Source organism: Hyla sarda, chromosome 8 (genome assembly GCF_029499605.1).
Source record: "Hyla sarda isolate aHylSar1 chromosome 8, aHylSar1.hap1, whole genome shotgun sequence".
Classification (NCBI taxonomy): Eukaryota; Metazoa; Chordata; class Amphibia; order Anura; family Hylidae; genus Hyla; species Hyla sarda.
Genome location: NC_079196.1, coordinates 222,273,183 through 222,294,906, shown reverse-complemented (window position 1 = coordinate 222,294,906; position 21,724 = coordinate 222,273,183). Strand labels below are relative to the sequence as shown.

Genomic DNA, 21,724 nt, shown 5'->3' with positions numbered 1-21,724 from the left:
ATACTCAGTAAAAAAGAGATACATTTATATAAAACACTATGGTCACATGACCATTCATCAATTAGATGAGGAAAAACCTGGAAAACGTGACATGGATCCCAGAAAGTATCTAGGTAGTACATTTAATTATACATAGACAGAAAAAAGCAAGGGCATGGTTACTTAAACAGGCTGGGAGACAATTGTGAGCCCAAAGATGGCCCTCGCTTCGCCACAGCCTGTAGGGAGCATACCTCAAAGTTACGTAGCACCGGATCCTGTTCCAAAATGGGCAGGTATCTTTTCATAATGTTCTTTATTGCATAGAATTGTTTACAGTAGGCTGTAATGAATCTAGGCAAATATCGTTTGTTTTTCTGGGGGTCATTTCTAATTTGTCTCCTATTAGTTGTTTTAATTAACTTTTCTCTATCTAGACTTTTTGCTTTTCTACAGGCCTCCTGTAAAGTTCCCTCATCATAACCTCTTTCTTTCAGTCTCTGATGTAAATGGTCTGATTCCTCGTCAAAAGTGGACTGGTCAGTACAATTCCGCCTCAGGCGTACCCACTCGCAATATGGAATGTTTCGTACCACATGGCGGGGGTGACAAGAACTTGCCTGCAGAATGGTATTCCCAGCCACTTCTTTATGATATGGGGAGACTACCACCTTTTCACCTTTCCCCTCTAAGACCACATCCAAAAAGGGAATTTTATCACGGGAAATAGATGTGGTGAACTTCAGATTTAGTTTGTTCCGATTAATATACTGGACGAACTCCTCATGGCTACATGTGTTGCATGTAATATACAGTATGTGGGCTGTACCGTGAATGCCCTGAAGTGCCGGATTAGGAGACACATTTCAGATGCGAGAGGGGTTGGTTTCAATGTGTCTTCCCTGTCCAGGCACTTCAGGGATAATCACGGAGGGAATACAGAATCCTTGAAAATTGTAGGTATAGAAAAAGTATTTAGGCATACCAGAGGAGGCGATCATCGGAGGACCCTGCTGAACCGGGAGTCTTTCTGGATTTTCCAGCTGGACACTCGTCAACCGCAGGGTATGAATCTGAGGCAGGATTTGATTCTATCTTGCTGAGGACTGCAATAGGAAGAGACGGTAAATGATAACACATACCGCTCTCCTGGAGAAAATGTTTTTTATATTCGAAGTGTACAGGGGAACTCCTTTCTTCTTGTTTCAACATGCCTTGGAGGGTGAAACCTTTGCATGTCTCTGCACGAGTTGGATACACCCATTTAAATAACATGAATGATAGAAGTATTGTATACATTTTATATCTATATATATATCTCTTTTATAGAAGAGGGATGTAAGCCCGTGCAGACCATGCTAATGTGGAAAGGGGGAGGGTTTAACTATTGGTCTCCTATATATATTAAGTAACCATGCCCTTGCTTTTTTTCTATCTGTGTATAACTAAATGTACAACCTAGATGTTTTTCTGGGATCCATGTCACGTTTTCCAGGTTTTTCCTCATCTAATTGATGAATGGTCATGTGACCGTAGTGTTTTATATAAATATTTCTCTTTTTTACTGAGTATGTATGCCATGACTAAGGACCAAGTGTAGGTCCGAAACGCGTCGGCTATGTTGTCTTGTCGGATTTGACCCAATAAAGAAGCTGCTTTTACCTGCAAATCCGTGCTGGACCGTTTCTTTGTGCCCCTTTCATCATTACCCTGTCATCATCCCCCCCCCCTTCATCATTACCCTGTCATCATCCCCCCCTTCATCCTTACCCTGTAATCCTCCCCCCCCACCCCTTCATCATTACCCTGTCATCATCCCACACCACCCCTTCATCATCACTGCTTGTCAATGTCTGATTACAGTGGTCTTCAACCTGCGGACCTCCAGATGCTCCAAAACTACAACTCCCAGCATGCCTGGACAGCCAATGGCTGTCCAGGCTTGCTGGGAGTTGTAGTTTTGGAACATCTGGAGGTCTGCAGGTTGAAGACCACTGCCCGGGCCTTCGTCATCATCCAGCCCCCCTCCCCTCTTTAGTTTTGTGCTCACCTCCGCTCGGCGGGACGTTAGGGTGCACTGGTCCGGGCCATCTGTGCTGCAGGACCGTCCGGTGGGGAGGGATAGTCGTTCCGGGCTGTCCATCTTCACCGGGTGGGCCTCTTCTCCGCGCTTCGCGCCTAGCCCCGGGATAATGACATTGCCTTGACGACAACGCACAGGGACGTTCAACGTCCCTGTGCGTCGTCGTCAAGGCGACGCCATTGTTCCGGGGCCGGGCCCGAAGAGCGCAGAAGAGGCCCACCCGGTGAAGATGGACAGCCCGGAACGACTATCCCTTCCCACTGGACGGTCCTGCAGCACAGATGGCCCGGACCAGCTCACCCGAACATCTCGCCGAGCACAAAACTAAAGGGGGGAGAGGGGCCTGGATGATGACGAAGGCTGCAGTGGTCTTCAACCTGCGGACCTCCAGATGTTTCAAAACTACAACTCCCAGGATGCCCGGACAGCCGATGGCTGTCCGGGCTTGCTGGGAGTTGTAGTTTTGAAACATCTGGAGGTCCGCAGGTTGAAGACCACTGAGGGCGGAGAGTTCACTCGAGTATAAGCCGAGGGGGGTGTTTTCAGCACGAAAAATCGTGCTGAAAAACTCTGCTTATACTCGAGTATATACGGTAGATTTAAAGTCCCGAATTCGTTTAGTCCTTTTATTTGATGAATCATTCCATGTGTACACACGTGCGTTTTCATAATCTTGGGCATTTCTGTGCCATTTGTGTCGCTTAAAATTTTCCTGTTCACTCCGTGTTTTTGTATCTGTTTATTCATAAATGTTTCAAGGTCACTAGTAGGTAGTATTGATTTAAGAGAGCCTTCTAAGGATGACATCTTAGTGCTGGTTGTCAAGATATTCTTTTGAACATTGATTTTTTACAAAGGGATAAGTTCCAATGCAAACTTGTTAGCAATCAACTCATACTTAGCTCTGTAGTCGGGGTCACTTGAGTAGGCGCTGTCCTGCCGTTGCACCCGTAGGCCACGGGGGATTTTTTGCGTCTTGTGATACTCGCCAAGTGTGGGCAGATGTAGGGTGAGACAACATTTTCCTAGACTCGGATTCATACTGTCGTTGAATGTCTATAGTTGAATGGGTGTGAAGAAATGCAGCATCTCCATCCACACACGCTAGAAGTCTGTCAATATCCGTCTCCGTCTATATGCAGATGCACCAGATGGATAGGAAGCGCCATCAGAAGGGTTGGTTAAAGTGGAGTCCATCGAGATGCATAGAGAAGTTGGGTGCAAGCTCCATATACCAAATGTGAAAAAGCAAGAAAAAGCAGCACACCAAAATAAATCTGTTTGTGGTGGGTGTAACTCGGTGGGGGACCCCAGTCACGGATCTCCAAACGTTAAGTAGAAGCAAGAAAACTGCAGCACTCCAGGGTATAGAAAAAAAATCTGGTGAAAATCTTTATTCCATCATAGATTCAAAGGCAACGTTTCAGCTGCTAACATGCAGCCTTTTTCAAGCAAATTACACAGTGTACAGGTGGGGGTATAAATATGGTGGATAGCGTGACATCATCATTTACATCATAGATTTGCATACAAGTCAAAACAATGTGGTTAAAAAGCAATCGCAAGTGCATTAAGATGCATCCAGAGCATGAACATATTAACATCTGAATACAATATTATTACAGTGAAAACAGAGTGTACATATAGAATATAAGGTGAAAGAAAGTAAAATTAAGACTTACAGAGGCGGAGAGTAGGCGGGCACCCCATGACACATAATTACACTCCGGTGGCGTCATGCATGGCGGCACGTCCGGATGTAAAAAAAAAAGGCCTGGCCGGAGGCATGCGCACTATGCGAAAATGCTCTGCACAGACATATTAAGTATTGGTGCACATCAAAAGAGGGCTGTGTGCATAAGGCATACAATGGCGCTTGTGGGCACTTAAATTAAGGGCATAGAGTAACAGTATGGTAACTCTAGGCAGTGATGGAGAACCTTTTTGAGCCAGAGTGCCCGAACCGTAATGCACGCTAACTTTTTTCCCCTCAAACTGCCAGCACAGCAATTAAATCAGAATACACATTAGGTTGGCAGTATAGTTCCCCCACATTAGGGTTGGCAGTATAGTTCCCCCACATTAGGGTTGGCAGTATAGTTCCCCCACATTAGGATTGGCAGTATAGTTCCCCCACATTACATAGTTACATAGTTAGTACGGTCGAAAAAAGACATATGTCCATCAAGTTCAACTAGGGAATTAAGGGGTAGGGGTGTGGCGCGATATTGGGGAAGGGATGGGGGCAGTATAGTTCCCCCCACATTAGGTTGGCAGTATAGTTCCCTCACATTAGGGTTGGCAGTATAGTTCCCTCACATTAGGGTTGGCAGTATAGTTCCCCCACATTAGGTTGGCAGTATAGTATAGTTCCCCGCACATTAGGGTTGGCAGTATAGTTCCCCCACATTGGGTTGGCAGTATAGTTCCCCCACATTGGGTTGGCAGTATAGTTCCCCCACATTGGGTTGGCAGTATACTCCCCCCCTCCCCACAAGGTTGGCTAGTATAATTCCCCCCACAAGGTTGGCAGTATAAGTCCCCCCTACAAGGTAGGCTGTAAAGTTCCCCCCACAAGGTTGCCAGTAAAGTTCCCCCCACAAGGTTGGCAGGCAGTGTTCCCCCACATTAGGCAGGCAGTGTTCCCCCACATTAGGCAGGCAGTGTTCCCCCACAGACATACAGCCTCCAGCCATATACAGTGGTATGGCTGGAGGCTGTATGTCTGGGTTGGAACACCGAAGATGACGTCCCGCTGGTCACTTACCATGCGCGCGTCATCCTCAATCCTCCCCGATGCTCTGCTCTGCTTTACGGGGGCATGCAGGGGACGTCAGTGACATGACGTCCCTGCGTGCTCTACCTCCCGATAGTCCCTACGTTTTTTAAGCTAACACGGGACCGCAGAGCGGTAACCGGGACATCCTTGTGTCCCGTAATGACCTTTCGGGACACGGATGTCCGGAATGTGACGGGGGCCTGTGGCCACGTGCCCACAGAGGGGGCTCGGCGTGGCACGTGTGCCATAGGTTCGCCATCACTGCCCAAGGGGGTTCCAGGTGATGTGTCTTACATATGTGCTAATATATGTGTGTGCCTTGCCTCTGAGGACCCATTTTAGCCATACTGCCCCATTTATGCAACCCAGCTTTATACTTTCTTATTGTTACTTATTATGTCTATATCATTTTTGCTTTATTTTCCTTAATTTAAGTGCCCACAAGCGCCATTGTATGCCTTATGCGCACAGCCCTCTTTTGACGTGCGCCAATACCTAATATGTCCGCGCAGCACATTTTTACATAGTGCGCATGCGCGAACATCAATGCTTCCGGCCAGGCCTTTGTTTACATCCGGACGCGCCGGCATGCATGCGCGTCTATTGTGACGGCGCCACCGGTGCATACTTATGTTTCATGAGGTGCCCGCCTACTCTCCTCCTCTGTAAGTCTTAATTTTAACTTTCACCTTATATTCTATATGTACACTCGGTTTCCACTGTAATATTGTATTCAGATGTTAATATGTACATGCCCTGGATGCATCTTGATGCACTTGCGGTTTTTTTTTTTATACCCTGGAGTGCTGCAGTGTTCTGACGTCTACTTAACGTTTGGAGATCCGTGACCGGGGTCCCCCACTGAGATGCACCCACCTCAAGCTGATTTAGTTTGGTGTGCTGCTTTTTCTTGCTTTTTTATCTATCTACAGTGGGTCAAAAAAGTATTTGGTCAGCCACCAATTGTGCAAGTTCTCCTACTTAAAAAGATGTGAGAGGCCTGTAATTTTCACCTCAACTATGAGAGACATAATGAGAAAAAGAATCTAACGATACATGGCCCCATTAGTTCTTTCCTTTACATAGAACAGTCGTCCTGGTCCCTTGGCAGAAAAACAGCGCCAAAGCATGATGTTTCCACCCCCATGCTTCACAGTAGTAGTTACGGTGTTCTTTGGATGCAACTCAGCATTCTTTCTCCTCCAAACACAACAAGTCGAGTTTTTACCAAAAAGTTCTACATTGGTTTCATCTGACCATAAGACCTTTTCCCAGTCCTCTTCTGGATCATCCAAATGCTCTCTAGCAAACTTCAGACAGGCCTGGACATGTACTGGCTTAAGCAGGAGGACACATCTGGCACTGCATGATTTGAGTCCCTGGTGGTGTAGTGTGTTACTGATGGTAGCCTTTGTTACTTTGGTCCCAGCTCTCTGCAGGTCATTCACTAGGTCCCCCCCGTGTGGTTCAGGGATTTTTGCTCACTGTTCTCGTGTTCATTTTGACACCACGGGGTGAGATCTTGCGTGGAGCCCCAGATCGAGGGAGATTATCAGTGGTCTTGTATGTCTTCCATTTTCTAATAATTGCTCCCACAGTTGATCTCTTCACACAAAGCTGCTTGCCTATTGCAGATTCAGTCTTCCCAGGCTGGTGCAGGTCTACAATTTTGTTTCTGGTGTCCTTCGACAGCTCTTTGGTCTTGGGCATAGTGGAGTTTGGAGTGTGACTGTTTGAGGTTGTGGACAGGTGTCTTTTTTACTGATAAGTTCAAAGAGGTGCCATTAACCCCTTGGGGATGGAGGGTTTTCCGTTTTGGCACTTTCATTTTTTCCTCCTTACCTTTTGAAAAATCCTAACCCTTTCAATTTTGCACCTAAAAATCCATATGAGGGCTTATTTTTTTTGCACCACCAATTCTAGTTTGTAATGACATCATTTTACCCAAAAATCTACGGCAAAACGGAAAAAAAAATTGTGCGACAAAATTGAAGAAAAAAATGCCATTTTGTAACTTTTGGGGGCTTCTGTTTTTACGTAGTACATCGGTAAAAATGACACCTTCTCTTTATTCTGTAGGTCCATACAATTAAAATGATCCCCTGCTTATACAGGTTTGATTTTGTCGTACTTCTGGAAAAAATCATAACTACATGCAGGAAAATGAATACGTTTAAAATTGTCATCTTCTGGGGGGGGGGGGGGGGGGCGTGGCGTGGCTTGGCTGCCGTGGTGGATGTCCGCTAGCTAACAGAGCTCCGTCACTCTGGCTCCTTATAACGGCTAAACCTAGCTCACATTGCCTGAGAAAAAGCGTCAAGGGGTGTCTGAGGGATCCCCAAGAATGCTGGCACGCAAAAGAAGGGCAGGAAGACAGGAGAAGCTCACCTCTTTCTACTTCTCCTGTACCACACCCAGTCTCCAAGATGGCACCGACTAGAGAGACCGCGCACCTCCCTCTGCCTCTCAGCCTGCTGCACGGACCCGGGAGTCCTCACCCGCTCCGCTTCATCCCCGCAGGTCCTCCTCTGACCCGGCTATACATGAACGATCTCCGGGCACCACGAGACTCCCAGCATCTCCTGCTGCCTCAGTCTCCTCTGCGTACAGTGCAGTGGAACTGCTCCTGTCTGCTCTGGCGGCTTCTGCACAACGAGGAGTGAACTGGAGCTCACCAGCCTCCACTCCTACTCATAGCCCTGCTAAACAACATCCTCGCCTGGACACACCGGCAGATGCCTTAGAGGTATGTGCATGGGGCCCCTTGCCCGGACCCCCTGCGACCCCACTGACGAGTTGACCTCATTTGAAGTGTCACACAGCTCACTCACTGATACTACCATGAAGGGCATGTTATTAGCTTTACGCAAGACCTTTCTAGTTGATATCCACCATATTGTTGCCCCCATTAACGCCTCACTGTCTGATCTCACAAGCAGGATGGTACACATGGAATCCAAATTTGAGGAATTTTCTGCTTCCCACAATACCCTCATTGACTCACACAACGACATCACAGATGATATTGCGGCCTTAAAAGCTAAAGTAGCAGACCTTGAGGATAGGAGCTGCAGGAATAATGTAAAAATTAGAGGGGTACCTGAAACAGTCCTCCCTGCTAACATTCCGCAATACGTCAGGTCCCTCCATTAAAACCGCCCTACCTGCATGCTCCCCCAAGAGGTCGAAGTTGACAGGGCTCATCGGGTTCAAAGGCCCAAACATCTGGACGATAGTGTCCCCAGAGACATTTTGGCAAGAGTCCATTCTTTCATCGTAAAGGAGAAACTTATGGAATTTGCTAGGAGGAATGGCGGTCTCCTGCCCCATATCACAAAATTTCTATCTATGCGGACTTGTCTGCAGGCCCGTGGAGACCTGCAACCGATAACTCTCTCCCTCCGTTCTGTAAACATTGACTACCACTTGGGTTTTCCAGTACACTTACTGATTAAGAGAGGAGACACAGTCCACGTTGTTAAATCTTTGGCTGAAGGTCAATCCCTACTCTCTTCCTGGAACCTAGCACTGTCTGTCCCGGAGTAGTTCTCCCCACCCTCCTACCTTTCGCTCCAAACTACATAACTCCCGATATCCTAGGTCCACTACAGCAATTTGGGTGATGTGATGCATTATACCTTTGCTAAAATTTTCTTCAGGTTAAGGGGCCAGTCTGCTGCCGCCTCCACCGTGGCTTCAGTACGGACTTTAGCCCACAAATGTCAGTTGGCTTTTGCTAAATTAGCCAAATGTCTTGGTTATGTTTTGTTTCAGTTGTTTTATGCTCTTTGTTATTTGTGCTTCTCCTCCTTCTCCACACTTGCCAAAGAAATGTGATGTCTGCATACCTGTGTTGCCCTGTACATATAGGGAGTGCGTGCTGGCTGGGGGGCGCACTCTCTTCCTTATCTGATTACATGCGTATTTTTCAGCTTACCTTATACCACTTCTCATTATGGTGATTAGAGCAGCCAGTCTTAATGTAAATGGCCTTAATGTGCCTCATAAACGATCTCACCTGGAAGACGGTGCACAAATTTGGATGTGACATGATCTGCCTAATAGAAACTCACATGTTAAAATCCGATGCTCATAGACTGAAACACCCCAACTTTCATCATACATTTCATTCCCATTTTTCTTCTAAATCAAAGGGTACGTTTATTGGGATCAACCACACAGTCTCCTTCTCCCTAGAAGACTCAATAATAGACAAGAAAGGTAGATTCATTGTCCTCTACTGCACAGTCAACTCTGTTAGACTCTCCCTAGTATCCCTATACGCTCCTAATACACACAAAGTTAGATTTCTCAACACCATCCTCCAATAAGTTAAACGCAAGCAATGGGGTTCCCTCCTGTTGTGCGGAGATTACAATTCCACTACGGACCTGCACATTGACTCCACTTCTTACTCTAGATTGTTAGTTAATTCCCTTTCCTCTTGGGCCTGGGAAAACGAGCTATTTGACACTTGGAGATTACACCACCCGGGGGAACGAGAGTACACTCATCTGTCCGCAGCTCACCACTCCTATGCGAGATTAGACATGGTGCTGACGGATAGCCGACTGATTTCTGCTATCTCTTCATCCACTATTAAACCAATACCACAAATACCCTTATTAGGGAAGGCAATAAATGCAAGAAACAAGTGCCATCCAGGCACAAAAAAGTCGGTATACCCCTAATATTAAGACGTAACTTTTAGTAAATATATCCTAAAATGACGTGAATATGAAAACTCCTATGTTGTCACGGTTCAGAAGATCAATGGTAATAATGTATTGGAAAAGGTTTAAATCCAATACAGAGGCTACTGCCCCATCACTGTAAAAAAATTAGATAATGTTGTATGTATTAGCCTAAGGCTGCAGTCCACTAGGCAATCCACGTGACAACAATGATTTTTAAAAACAGACAGACACTGCCACCTAACTAGTTTCACTCATATACATGAGCTTCCTCAGAGGTGCAGGCTAGTCACTAATACATATATGCACCTATAATTGTCACCACAAGAATAACCACCATATAATTTCCAAAATATATAAATTTTATTATGACAGCATAGAAAATAACAACTGGACAGACAACCCCTAACCCATAAAATACATATATCCCAAAAATTGCATGGGGTCCTTGGTCACATCAAACACAGACCAATACAATACCTGTGGCAGGCATACTTCCAGTGGCCGTCCGGGGACCCTGTGCACCCTCAACGGACGTCGTTTCGTGGGTTTCCCCACTTTATCCTACCACTAAACAAACGCTGTATACCTCAAAAGACATCGCCAATGGATTTTGAACATTTTATGCCTCCCTATATAATTTGAAACATACCATTCCTACCCCCCCCCCAATTCATAGGAAGCTATACAAACTTCTCCACAATATACGTCTCAACTCCTGTCCCTCAGATGGGACCTCCGCTGCACCTATTGGCGACTTATGAAAAAGCTTTCAGGAAAACGAACGCTAGATACTATGCTCAAGACAACAAAACTGGTAAATTATTAGCCTCTCGCCTGAAAGCACAACAACTGAAGTCCCGCATCCCCCTACTTGTCCATCCTACCTCTAAACGAACGCTGTATACCTCAAAAGACATCGCCAATGGATTCTGAACATTTTATGCCTCCCTATATAATTTGAAACATACCAGCAAGCTATACAAACTTTTCTCCATAAACTCAAACTGCCTTCCCTCTCCCCCTTGCAACTAGACTCTCTAAATTCACCATTAACCATCTCTGAAATACAAACAATAATCCGCTCACTAACCAATAATAAATCTCCAGGTCCGGAAACAAATACTTTGCAGATGCCCTCTCCCCATTCCTCCTAGACTTTTCTAACACAGCCATAGCTACTGGTACTCTCCCTATTGAAAACTTACAAGCCCAACTACTATTTTGAAACCGGGAAAAACTACTGATGTCCCACAGAATTACCGACCCATCTCCCTATTAAACCAATATTTAAAAATGTATGCCAAGCTACTGGCCTCTCGCCTCTCAACGGTACTCCCCCACCTCATACATAGTGATTAGGCGGGATTCCTACCGGGTCGCCAAACGTCCGACAACACCCGGAGGCTCATACATATACTACATCATATAGAATCCTCTAACGCTCAGGCCTTGGTATCGCCTCAAATGGTCCTTCGCCTTTGCGGTCCTTGAGAGGATGGGCTTTGAGGGTAACATTCTCTCAGCTTTCTCCTCCCTATACACTAATCCCACGGCCAGAGCTTTATCTAATGGTTCCCTATCCGATGAATTTACCATTATGATTGGTACAAGACAAAGGTGCCCCCTTTCCTCTCTGATATATATCTTATCTATAGAACCTTTAGCCCAAGCGATCAGACTAAATCACATGATTTCCGGTATTCAAATTGGCCGACTACCCACTTAATATCTTTATACGCAGACGATGTGATCCTGACTTTAACCAATCCCACCACTTCCCTTCCTGCAGTTCTAGACGCTATAGCAGAATTTGGTGAACTATCTTATTATTCCCTAAACACCTCTAAAACCCAAGAACTCCCACTAAATATTCCCCCCAATGCCCTTTTGCAAATGCGATCCCAATATGATTTTGACTGGAGATCCCAACATATTGACTACCTTGGAGTTAAGCTCTCCTACACCCATGCTTCGCTCTTTGACGAAAACTATACCCCCCTTCTTGCTGACTTACGCAACAACGCCTTTACATTTTCCCGTTCCCAAATCACGTGGACCGGGCGAATAGCCACATTTAAAATGTTTGTTACCGAAATTGTTGTACCTCTTTCGGACACTTCCTATAGCACTCCCCTCTTCTTTCTTTACTCAAGCTCAACAAGTACTCTCAAACTTCGTGTGGAATAATAAAAAACCCAGACTAGCTGCAACTATAATGTTATGCTCCAAAAATGCTGGTGGGCTTAGGACATTAAAGGTTATTACATATCCACATTAGTCTCCCTCCTAAGACACTGGTGGGCGCCCGAGAAATCCCCCCCCCCCCCTTTGGGTTCACATAGAATCCTATTCTATTGGCCCTTGCTCCTTACACGACCTTCTTCTGCTCCCTTGGACTACATACCTCTCCAAACTTGACCTTCAGGCTTCCGCTAACAAACTCATCCTCCCTTTGTCCCTAATACAACATTCCTCACCTGATATCGACCCTCACACCTGGTCATTAAGAGGTGTCCTTACTGTTGGTCAGATGTACTGTCAGGACATCTTGCAACCTTTTACATACCTGCAAAGCCAATATGGACTACATAAATCAGAATTTTATAAATATCTGAGAATATGCCACTTTCTCTCAACTCTGCGACAGATGCCTCTAGTTATAGATAAAACTGTCATACGACTTCTCTCCTCTTCAAAAAAAAAAAGGCCTTAAGCCATTTTATTCTACATTCTTACACTCGGACACCTGTAAAAAGTTGTATCCTCTGAGACTCTGGCAGAAAGATTTAGACCTTTCAATAGACCCCGAATCTTGGGAAGCAGCCTTCCGTTGCCTCAACCATGCTTGCAGTGTTCTTCACATATTGAATCGGCCTATAAGACTATCTTACGGTGGTACTACACACCGGAGAGAATAGCTAGAGCTTACCCTGAAGCTTCCTCACTTTGTTGGAGGCGCTGTGGAGGGAAGGGCACCCTCCTGCATATCCTGTGGTCTTGCCCAGTTATATCCCAATTTTGAGACATGTGCAGGTCACTGATAACAGAGCTATATCCATTTCCTATAGATTGGTCTCCCTCATTGGTTCTCCTATCCGAAGGCTCTCAGCAGATCCCCATAATAGGCAGGAACTTCTTTTGCATTCTATGTGTTATTGCCAAAACATCTCTCACCCGCTTTTGGAAGACTCCTACCATACCAACTAAAGAAATGCTGATCCAGAAATTAAACACTACCTACTCATATGAAAAGGTCCTCGCTATGGGTGCTGGCTCTATGGCCAAATTTTATGACAGATGGGATCTATGGCGCTCCTCCATCTATTGTAATGATATCTAACTCTTCCTATAGACATACTTCTCTCTTATCCTCCAAATCTGGGACTCTTAACTCCTCAAACTCATAAACACATAAGGCACAGGCCATGAACTTCCACGACCAACACCATATTATTGATTCATTCTTCTTGCCATTTTGGTAATTTTGGGTGACACTTGGTCTATTTTTTATATTTCATCGAAGAAGCATGAACAATTCGTATGTCTTATTAGTTCTCTTGTATGAGACCAAAGACATTGAGCTATTGTCATTTAGTGGAGTACTTATGTTGGTTCTTCCTTGTTTTTGTTAATGTTGTCTCATCGAGGCACCTACCCGCCTCCATTACCTGCCTTTGAACATGCCTTATTATTATATGCCGTTCTATTGTAACTCATGGACAGCTGCGACTGTCACTATGTTATATGCTTGTTTGTTATATAACTTGAAAAATGTTTAATAAAAACTTATTGAAAGTAAAATTGTCATCTTCTGACCCGTTATAACTTTTTTATTTTTCCACATACGGGCGGTATGAGGGCTCATTTTTGGCACTGTGATCTGATGTTTTTAGCGGTACAATTTTTTGTATTGATTGGACTCTGATCGCTTTTTTCATGATATAAAAAGTGACCAAAAATACGCTATTTTGGACTTTGGAATATTTTGGCCGTACGCCATTGACCGCGTGGTTTAATTAACAATATATTTTTATAATTCAGACAGAGGGGGGGGGATTCAAACTTTTATTAGGGAAGGGGTTAAATCATCTTTAACTTTTTTTTTTTTTGCAGTGTTATAGCTCCCATAGGGGACTATAACACTGCACACACTGATCTTTTACATTGATCAATGATTCTGCCGCTTGACTGCTCATGCCTGGATCTCAGGCACTGAGCAGTCTTTCGGTGATCGACACCAGGAGGCAGGTAGGGGGACACTCCTCGTGTCCTACAGCTGTTCGGGTCCCGAACAGCCCCCTGAGCTAACCGGCAGTAGTTTAGTTTCGCTTTAGACGCGGCAAACAACTTTAAACCCTGCGTCTAAAGGGTTAATTGCGCACGGTACCGCGATCAGTGTCGCGCGCCATTAGCCACGGGTTATAGAAAGGGAGTGGGCGAAGGAGGAAGCTTTTGACTTCCTGTCCCCTCCTACTGTGGGACTGATTTGTGATGAAGATATTGTAAGCTGAGAATAGAAGGGGACTTGGCTTTGAGGGACTGGGCGTGATTTGCAAGCCAGGCCGATGTGGGTGTGTCTTTGTGAGATGGGGTGTGGCTTGCAAGCCAGATTGACACATTCACCAGGAGATGCAGAGCGGAGCTTGTGGAGTAAGGTACTGGAAGCCCCATATACTTGCATGTGACTTGAAACCAAAACCCTTCTTTTATATAAGGGTGTAGGATTTAACTATCATGTCTTTTTATTTGACATATAAGTCATATGTGACCAGGTGGTATTAAAATATCTCCAGCCGTACGGTTATGTTATGTGGGAACATACATTTCCCATTGATTTGCATGGGACTTTAAACAAAAACCCCGACCCTCACAAATGGGGGTAGTTAAGGGTTACATTAACTATTCTATATTTTAAGTGGACATATAAGTAACATGTGACCAAGTATTATCAAGTCGTTTGGAAGTTATGCAGTAACATATATTTCCCATAGACTTGTATGGGACTTTAACCCCCTTAACCCCTTCCCGCTATTGGACGTATGCATACGTCCAGGCGAACTACACGTTCGCGCAAATGGACGTATGCATACGTCCAAGCGATCTCCTGCTCTGCCGCGGGCAGCGCAGGAGATCGCGGTTGGGACTCAGCTGTCAATCACAGCCGGAGTCCCACCGCAGCTGCCGGGGCCAAGATCGCGCCTGTCCCGGCAGCATTAACCCCATAGATGCCGTGATCAGTTCTGATCATGGCATCTACGGTGTTTGCAGGGGGAGCGCTCTCCCCCTGCCCATCAACGGCGGCGCCGCGATAAAATAAGGGGTATCGGGGGTGTCCAAGACACCCTCGATCCCCCTTGAAGAGATAGGAGTGAGGTGGCAGGGTTGCCACCCCTCCTATCCCTGCTATTGATTGGCGGAGCCGCCGACCAATAGCAGACTGGGGGCGGGGCGGTTAAAGTTCGGTTCCCCCCGCTATGCCCACCCATCGGTGTCCGGGCACAGCGGGGGGAACCGTGTAATAGCGGCGGCAGCGGCGGTCACTTACCCGGCGGCGGCTGTGATCATGGCGGCGGTGGAGGTGAGTATGGCGCCACGTGTCCGGGAGTCTGTTGCCTAGCAACATCTGCAGGGCGACAGTTTAGAGAGTGGTCTCTAAACTGTGGCCCTCCAGATGTTGCAAAACTACAACTCCCAGCATGCCCAGACAGCAGTTTGCTGTCTTAGCATGCTGAGATTTGTAGTTTTGCAACATCTGGAGGGCCACAGTTTAGAGACCACTGTCAGTGATCTCTAGCCTGAACCCCTCTAAATCTTGCAAAACTACAACTCCCAGCATTCAGGAACAGCAAATGGCTGTCTCGGCATGCTGGGAGTTGTACTTGCGTGCCTCCAGCTGTTGCAGAACTACATCTCCCAGCATTCCCTTTGGCAATCAGTACATGCTGAGAGTTGTAGTTCTGCAACAGCTGGAGGCACACTGGTTGGGAAATACCGAGTTAGGTAATAGGTTCTATTACCTAACTCAGTATTTTCCAACCAGTGTGCCTCCAGCTGTTGCAAAACTACAACTCCCAGCATGCACGTTCTGTCAGTGCAAGCTGGGAGTTGTAGTTTTGCCCCCCCCCCCCCCATTTGAATGTACAGGTTACATTCACACTGGCGGCGGATTACAGTGAGTTCCCCGCTTCAAGTTTGAGCTGCAGCCGCAGCTCAAACTCCTAGCGGGACACTCGGTGTAATCCGCCGTCAGTGTGAATGTAACCTAAAAACACTACACTAACATAAAATAAAGAGTAAAACACTACATATACACACGTACACTGCCCCCGTACACTTTAATTTGCACAGCCCACTGTTCCAAAGATCCGTCAAATACCAGTGGGGTGTAAATTCTCCCTGCACCCCTTATTACCTTCCGTGAGGGGTGTAGTTTTAAAAATGGGGTCACATGTGGGGGGGTCCACTGTTCTGGCACCACGGGGGGGGCTTTGGAAATGCACATGGCCAAATTCTCTCTCCAAAAGCTCAATGATGCTCCTTCTCTTCTGAGCATTGTAGTTCGTCCCCAGTGCACTTCACGTCCACTTATGGGGTATTTCCATACTCAGAAGAGATGGGGTTACAAATTTTGGGGGGTATTTTCTGCTATTATCCCTTGTAAAAATGTAAAATTTGGGGGAAAACAAGCATTTTAGTGTAAAAAAATATATTTTTTTTTTACATATGCAAAAGTCGTTAAACACCTGTGGGGTATTAAGGTTCACTTTACCCCTTGTTACGTTCCCCAAGGGGTCTAGTTTCCAAAATGGTATGCCATGTGTTTTTTTTTTTGCTGTCCTGGCACCATAGGGGCTTCCTAAATGCGGCATGCCCCCAGAGCAAAATTTGCTTCCAAAAAGCCAAATGTGACTCCTTCTCTTCTGAGACCTGTAGCGCGCCAGCAGAGCACTTTTCTTCACTATATTGGATGTTTTCTGAATCGGGAGAAATTGGGCTTCAAATTTTGGGGGGTATTTTCTGCTATTATCTTTTTAAAAAATGTAAAATTTTTGCTAAACCAAGCATTTTTGGTAAAAAAAAAAAATTTTTTTTTTACATATGCAAAAGTCGTGAAACACCTGTGGGGTATTAAGGTTCACTTTATCCCTTGTTACGTTCCTCAAGGGGTCTATTTTCCAAAATGGTATGCCATGTGTTTTTTTTTTTGCTGTCCTGGCACCATAGAGGCTTCCTAAATGCGACATGCCCCCCGAGCAAAATTTGCTCTCAAAAAGCCAAATATGACTCCTTCTCTTCTGAGCATTGTAGTTCGCTCGTAGTGCACTAAAGGTCAATTTATGGGGTACCTCCATACTCAGAAGAGATGGGGTTACAAATTTTGGGGGGTATTTTCTGCTATTAACCCTTGCCAAAATGTGAAATTTGGGGGGAAACACACATTTTAGTGAAATTTTTTTTTTTTTTTTTTACATATGCAAAAGTCATGAAACACCTGTGGGGTATTAAGGCTCACTTAATCCCTTGTTACGTTCCCCAAGGGGTCTAGTTTCCAAAATGGTATGCCATGTGTTTTTTTTTTCTGTTTTGGCACCATAGGGGCTTCCTAAATGCAACATGCCCCCCAAAAACCATTTCAGAAAAACGTACTCTCCAAAATCCCCTTGTCGCTCCTTCGCTTCTGAGCCCTCTACTGCGCCCGCCGAACACTTTACATAGACATATGAGGTATGTGCTTACTCGAAAGAAATTGGGCTACAAATTCAAGTATACATTTTATCCTTTTACCCCTTGTAAAAATTCAAAAATTGGGTCTACAAGAACATGCAAGTGTAAAAAATGAAGATTTTGAATTTTTCCCTTCACTTTGCTGCTTTTCCTGTGAAACACCTAAAGGGTTAAAACACTTACTGAATGTCATTTTGAATACTTTGGGGGGTGCAGTTTTTGTAATGGGGTCATTTATGGGGTATTTCTAATATGAAGACCCTTCAAATCCACTTCAAACCTGAACTGGTCCATGAAAAATAGCGAGTTTGAAAATTTTGTGAAAAATTGTAAAATTGATGCTGAACTTTGAAGCCCTCTGGTGTCTTCCAAAAGTAAAAACACGTAAATTTTATGATGCAAACATAAAGTAGACATATTGTATATGTGAACCCAAAAAAAAAAATATTTAGAATATCCATTTTCCTTACAAGCAGAGAGCTTCAAAGTTAGAAAAATGCAAAATTTTCAATTTTTTCATCAAATTTGGGGATTTTTCACCAAGAAAGGATGCAAGTTACCACAAAAATTTACCACTATCTTAAAGTAGAATATGTCACGAAAAAACAATCTCGGAATCAGATTGATAAGTAAAAGCATTCCAGAGTTATTAATGTTTAAAGTGACAGTGGTCAGATGTGCAAAAAAGGGCTGCGTCCTAGAGGTGAAAATGGGCTGTGTCCTTTAAGGGGTTAAAAAAAAAAAAAAAAAAAAGTTTAACTTACATCCGTTCCCATGCTGATCCTCAATTCTGCCTTTAGCTTATGCAATATATCCAAAACCACTGTATTCTGCAACCAGGGTGTACACCAAGGATATTTATGTTTACTATAAGAGATTTTTGTATTTTTAGTAAAAAGTGGACAGCTCAACTGGATGGACAAGATACTTTATATCTGGACAGTCTTTTCCAGGGCTGCAGTGGTTAATAGTTTACTTCCTGAATCTCTCCGCCCTTAGTATATAAAGACACTTCTTTACTTTCGATTCCTTTCATACCATGATGGCGTCTGCTGACCTGAGGGACGAGCTGAACTGCTCCATCTGCCTGAGCCTCTATACAGATCCTGTATCTCTGAGATGTGGACACAACTTCTGCCGCTCGTGTATTATTCTGGTGCTGGATACACAGGACGGGTCTGGAGGTTATTCCTGTCCTGACTGCAGAGCAGAATATCCGGAGCGTCCGGCCCTGGAGAAGAACATGAAGCTGGGTAATATAGTGGAGCGTTTCTTATCTACTCATCCTGATATGGAGGAGATCAGGATCTTCTGTACTTACTGCGATTCTCCTGCACCGGCTGTGAAGTCCTGTCTGCAGTGCGATGCTTCTTTTTGTGAAAAACACTTAAGTAAACACAATAAGTCATCAGAACATATATTGGTTGAACCTACAGTTACCCTGGCGGAAAGAAAATGCTTCACACATAAGAAGGTGCTGGAATACTACTGTCCTATAGATGCTGCCTGCATCTGTGTGTCCTGCTGGGTGGCCGGAGACCACAAGGGACATGACGTGGAGCTACTGGACGAGGCCCTTAAGAAGAAGAAGGAGAAACTGAGGCCCGTCATCGAGAACCTGATGTCTAAGAGAGACGAACTAGAAAGAAGAGTCCAGAATCTAAAGGACCATGGGAGAGAACAAGAAGATAAATCAGCCAGACTTTCTGAGAGAGTCACTGCGTTGTTTACTGATCTCAGGGAGAAGCTCGATGATCTAGAAAAAAGAATCCAGGATGAGATTTCTAGACAGAAGGATCAGGTATCGGTCTCAGTCTGTGACCTGGTCAGACAGGTGGAGATACACAAGGATGAGATGACCAAGAAGATGAATCAACTCCAGGAATTATATAATATCCCTGATTCATTGAGCTTCCTACAAGAAGATCTTAGCAGTGGTGACATCAGCGATAGGAGCTGTGACGTCATCGGTGATGTAAGAGACGCTCAGTGTCTGGATGAAGTCCTAGTCTCACAGATGTTACACAGAGGACTGGGGCACTTTACTGATGATCTGAAGATAAAGAGACCGTTCTCAGTGATGGAGAAATCAGACATATTACTGGATGGAAACACAGCAAATAATAACATTATTATATCACAGGATCTCAGATCTGCTTCTTATACCGATAAATCCCAGAACAGACCTGATGGGCCCAAGAGGTTCAGATCCCGTCAGGTGATGAGTTCCTGCAGCTTCTCCTTTGGGAGACATTACTGGGAGGTGGATGTGAGTCAGGCAGAGAAATGGCTGATAGGGGTGGCCGGGGAAAGTCTAGAGAGGAAGGTGGTGGGTAATGAATCTTTTATTGGCTTCAATGACAAGTCTTGGGCTGTATATATGACTGATGATTTCACTGCATGTCATAACAATATCTGTAAACGTCTGGTATCAGATTCTCCTGTGCAGGTTGTTGGGATCTATCTGGATTATGAGGCCGGGCGTCTGTCCTTCTATCAGATGTGTGACCCCATCAGACACTTACACACCTTCACCGCCTCCTTCACCGAGCCGCTCTATGCCGCTTTCTTTTTGTGTGCGTGTAAAGATTCCACTATTAGAATTTTGAAATAATTACAACAATATGGTGACTCGAAGGCCTGAAAGTGCTTCTCCGCCTACATCATCCTTTAATCTTCAGGTCCACAATTATCTGCTGCTTTATTTCTTAGTATATCTTTACAGAGGTCCAGTCTCTCTCTTTCTATCGTTTTTAAAGGGGTGCTCCATTGGCCAGCGTTCGGAAGTAAGTGTTCCGAATGCTGTTTTTGCGCTGCGGGGGTCAGCCACGCCCCTTGTGATGTCATGGTCATGCCTCCTCAATGCAAGTCAATGGGAGGGGGCGTGACGGCAGTCACGCCCCCTCCCATAGACTTGCATTGAGGGGACATGGCCATGATGTCACAATGGGCGTGGCTAACACCCGCAGCGCAAAAACAGCATTCGGAACGTTTACTTCCGAACGCTGGCCAGTGGCTCCAATCTTTTGCATAGTTATAGATTTAAAGGGAACCTGTTAACTGCTATATGCTGCCCGAATGACAGGCAGTATGAAACAGAAACAGGGAAAGCGATCCCGACACGCTATGATTTATTTTGAAATGTTTAGGCGTTTCAGAAAGATCTCTCTATGTAAAGGAGTCAGAAAAACTGTTTCATCTAGTATAAAGATATATTAAAAGAGTACTTTGACATCACATGAAAAAAAAAAAAACATTTAGCATTGCTTACCTGTCTGCATAGGTTCTGCAATCACTAAAAATCTATTTGTTTTGGGGGTCTTAGTCTTATACTTCCTGTTAAACTTCCTGGTTAAGCAGTTGCTCAGTACTACTATTCCCAGAATGCATTGCTCTCTCTCTTAATCCTCGTCCTCCCACCCTGCCAACTCCCCTCCCACATCACTCCTGCCAATTTCCCTCCCAGAACAGCTGTAAAACATCTAATTTCACATCAAACTAAAACACAATCCATGAGGTTGCAGTGCCTACTATTCTTTCCCTGTTTGCTCCTCTGCCGGTGGTATTGTTCAGCACAAGGCAGAATGATCATTCTCCCTAAATGTCCTACAAAAGATATTAATGTATATGACAGGGAGATGGTGATGTAGCTGTAGGGACTGGTCAGAGGTTACCTCACGGAGCGGGGCTAGAGCTCAAACAAGATTCAGCCACATCTACTCAGAGCAGAGCATGGTTCTTGGGAGAGGGAAAAAGCTGGGCGCTGCAGAGACAACACTACACTGACGACGAGAGGACTACACAACTTCCTGTCAGGGGTGAATCAGGCAAAAAAACATGCCAAAGCCAGTACAATGTGTGAGAACAGTATATTAGTGAGTTGGGGGTCTTATAAATAAAATTTTCTGAAACCGGCAGACCCCTTAAAGTTGCACAGAATTTTGTACCTGTTTAGGTTCAGAATAACAAAATGTCGTTCAAGGACGGATATTCATTTTTTAAGTTCAATGAAATAGGCAATAGATCTGTAGTTCTGTATTAGCCGTTCTATGTCTTCTCTTAAAGGAGTAGTCCGGCGCACACTTTTCTCATTTTATCCGGTCCGGGCTGCAAAATAAAAGAAAACAAACTTTCTCTTACCTGCCAACGAGCCCCCGGAGCTCCGGTACACTCCGGTACAGGTGTTCGGTCCCCGGGCTGTATTCTTCTTACTTCCTGTTAGCCCGGCACGTCACATGGAGCTTCAGCCTATCACCAGCCGAGGCGGGACATCGCGGGAGCCGGGGGCTCGTTGGCAGGTAAGAGAAAGTTTGCTTTCTTTTATTTTGCAGCGCGGACGGGATAAAATCAGAAAAGTGCGCGCCGGACTACTCCTTTAACCCCTTAACGACGCAGGACGTATATTTACGTCCTGCGCCGGCTCCCGCGATATGAAGTGGGATCGCGCCGCGATCCCACATC

The 21,724-nt window shown here is 45.1% G+C and overlaps 1 protein-coding gene and 1 long non-coding RNA gene across 2 annotated transcripts in view; one reads left to right on the top strand and one right to left on the bottom strand.

Annotated features, from left to right (window-relative positions):
- Nucleotides 1–6,971: 6,971 nt before the first annotated feature.
- LOC130285433 (uncharacterized) lies at nt 6,972–18,715 on the bottom strand. The gene is made up of 3 exons (XR_008847329.1): nt 18,585–18,715; nt 18,321–18,494; nt 6,972–8,899 (listed from the first exon to the last, which is right to left on the bottom strand). It is a non-coding gene; the product is annotated as an uncharacterized LOC130285433 (long non-coding RNA).
- Nucleotides 17,989–21,724, top strand: part of CCDC78 (coiled-coil domain containing 78) — a 70,610-nt gene continuing 66,874 nt past the window's right edge. Inside the window, exon 1 of the mRNA XM_056536804.1 lies at nt 17,989–19,481. Coding sequence (XP_056392779.1) covers nt 18,303–19,481 — 1,179 coding nt within the window. The 5' untranslated portion in view covers nt 17,989–18,302. The remainder of the gene's footprint in view (nt 19,482–21,724) is intronic.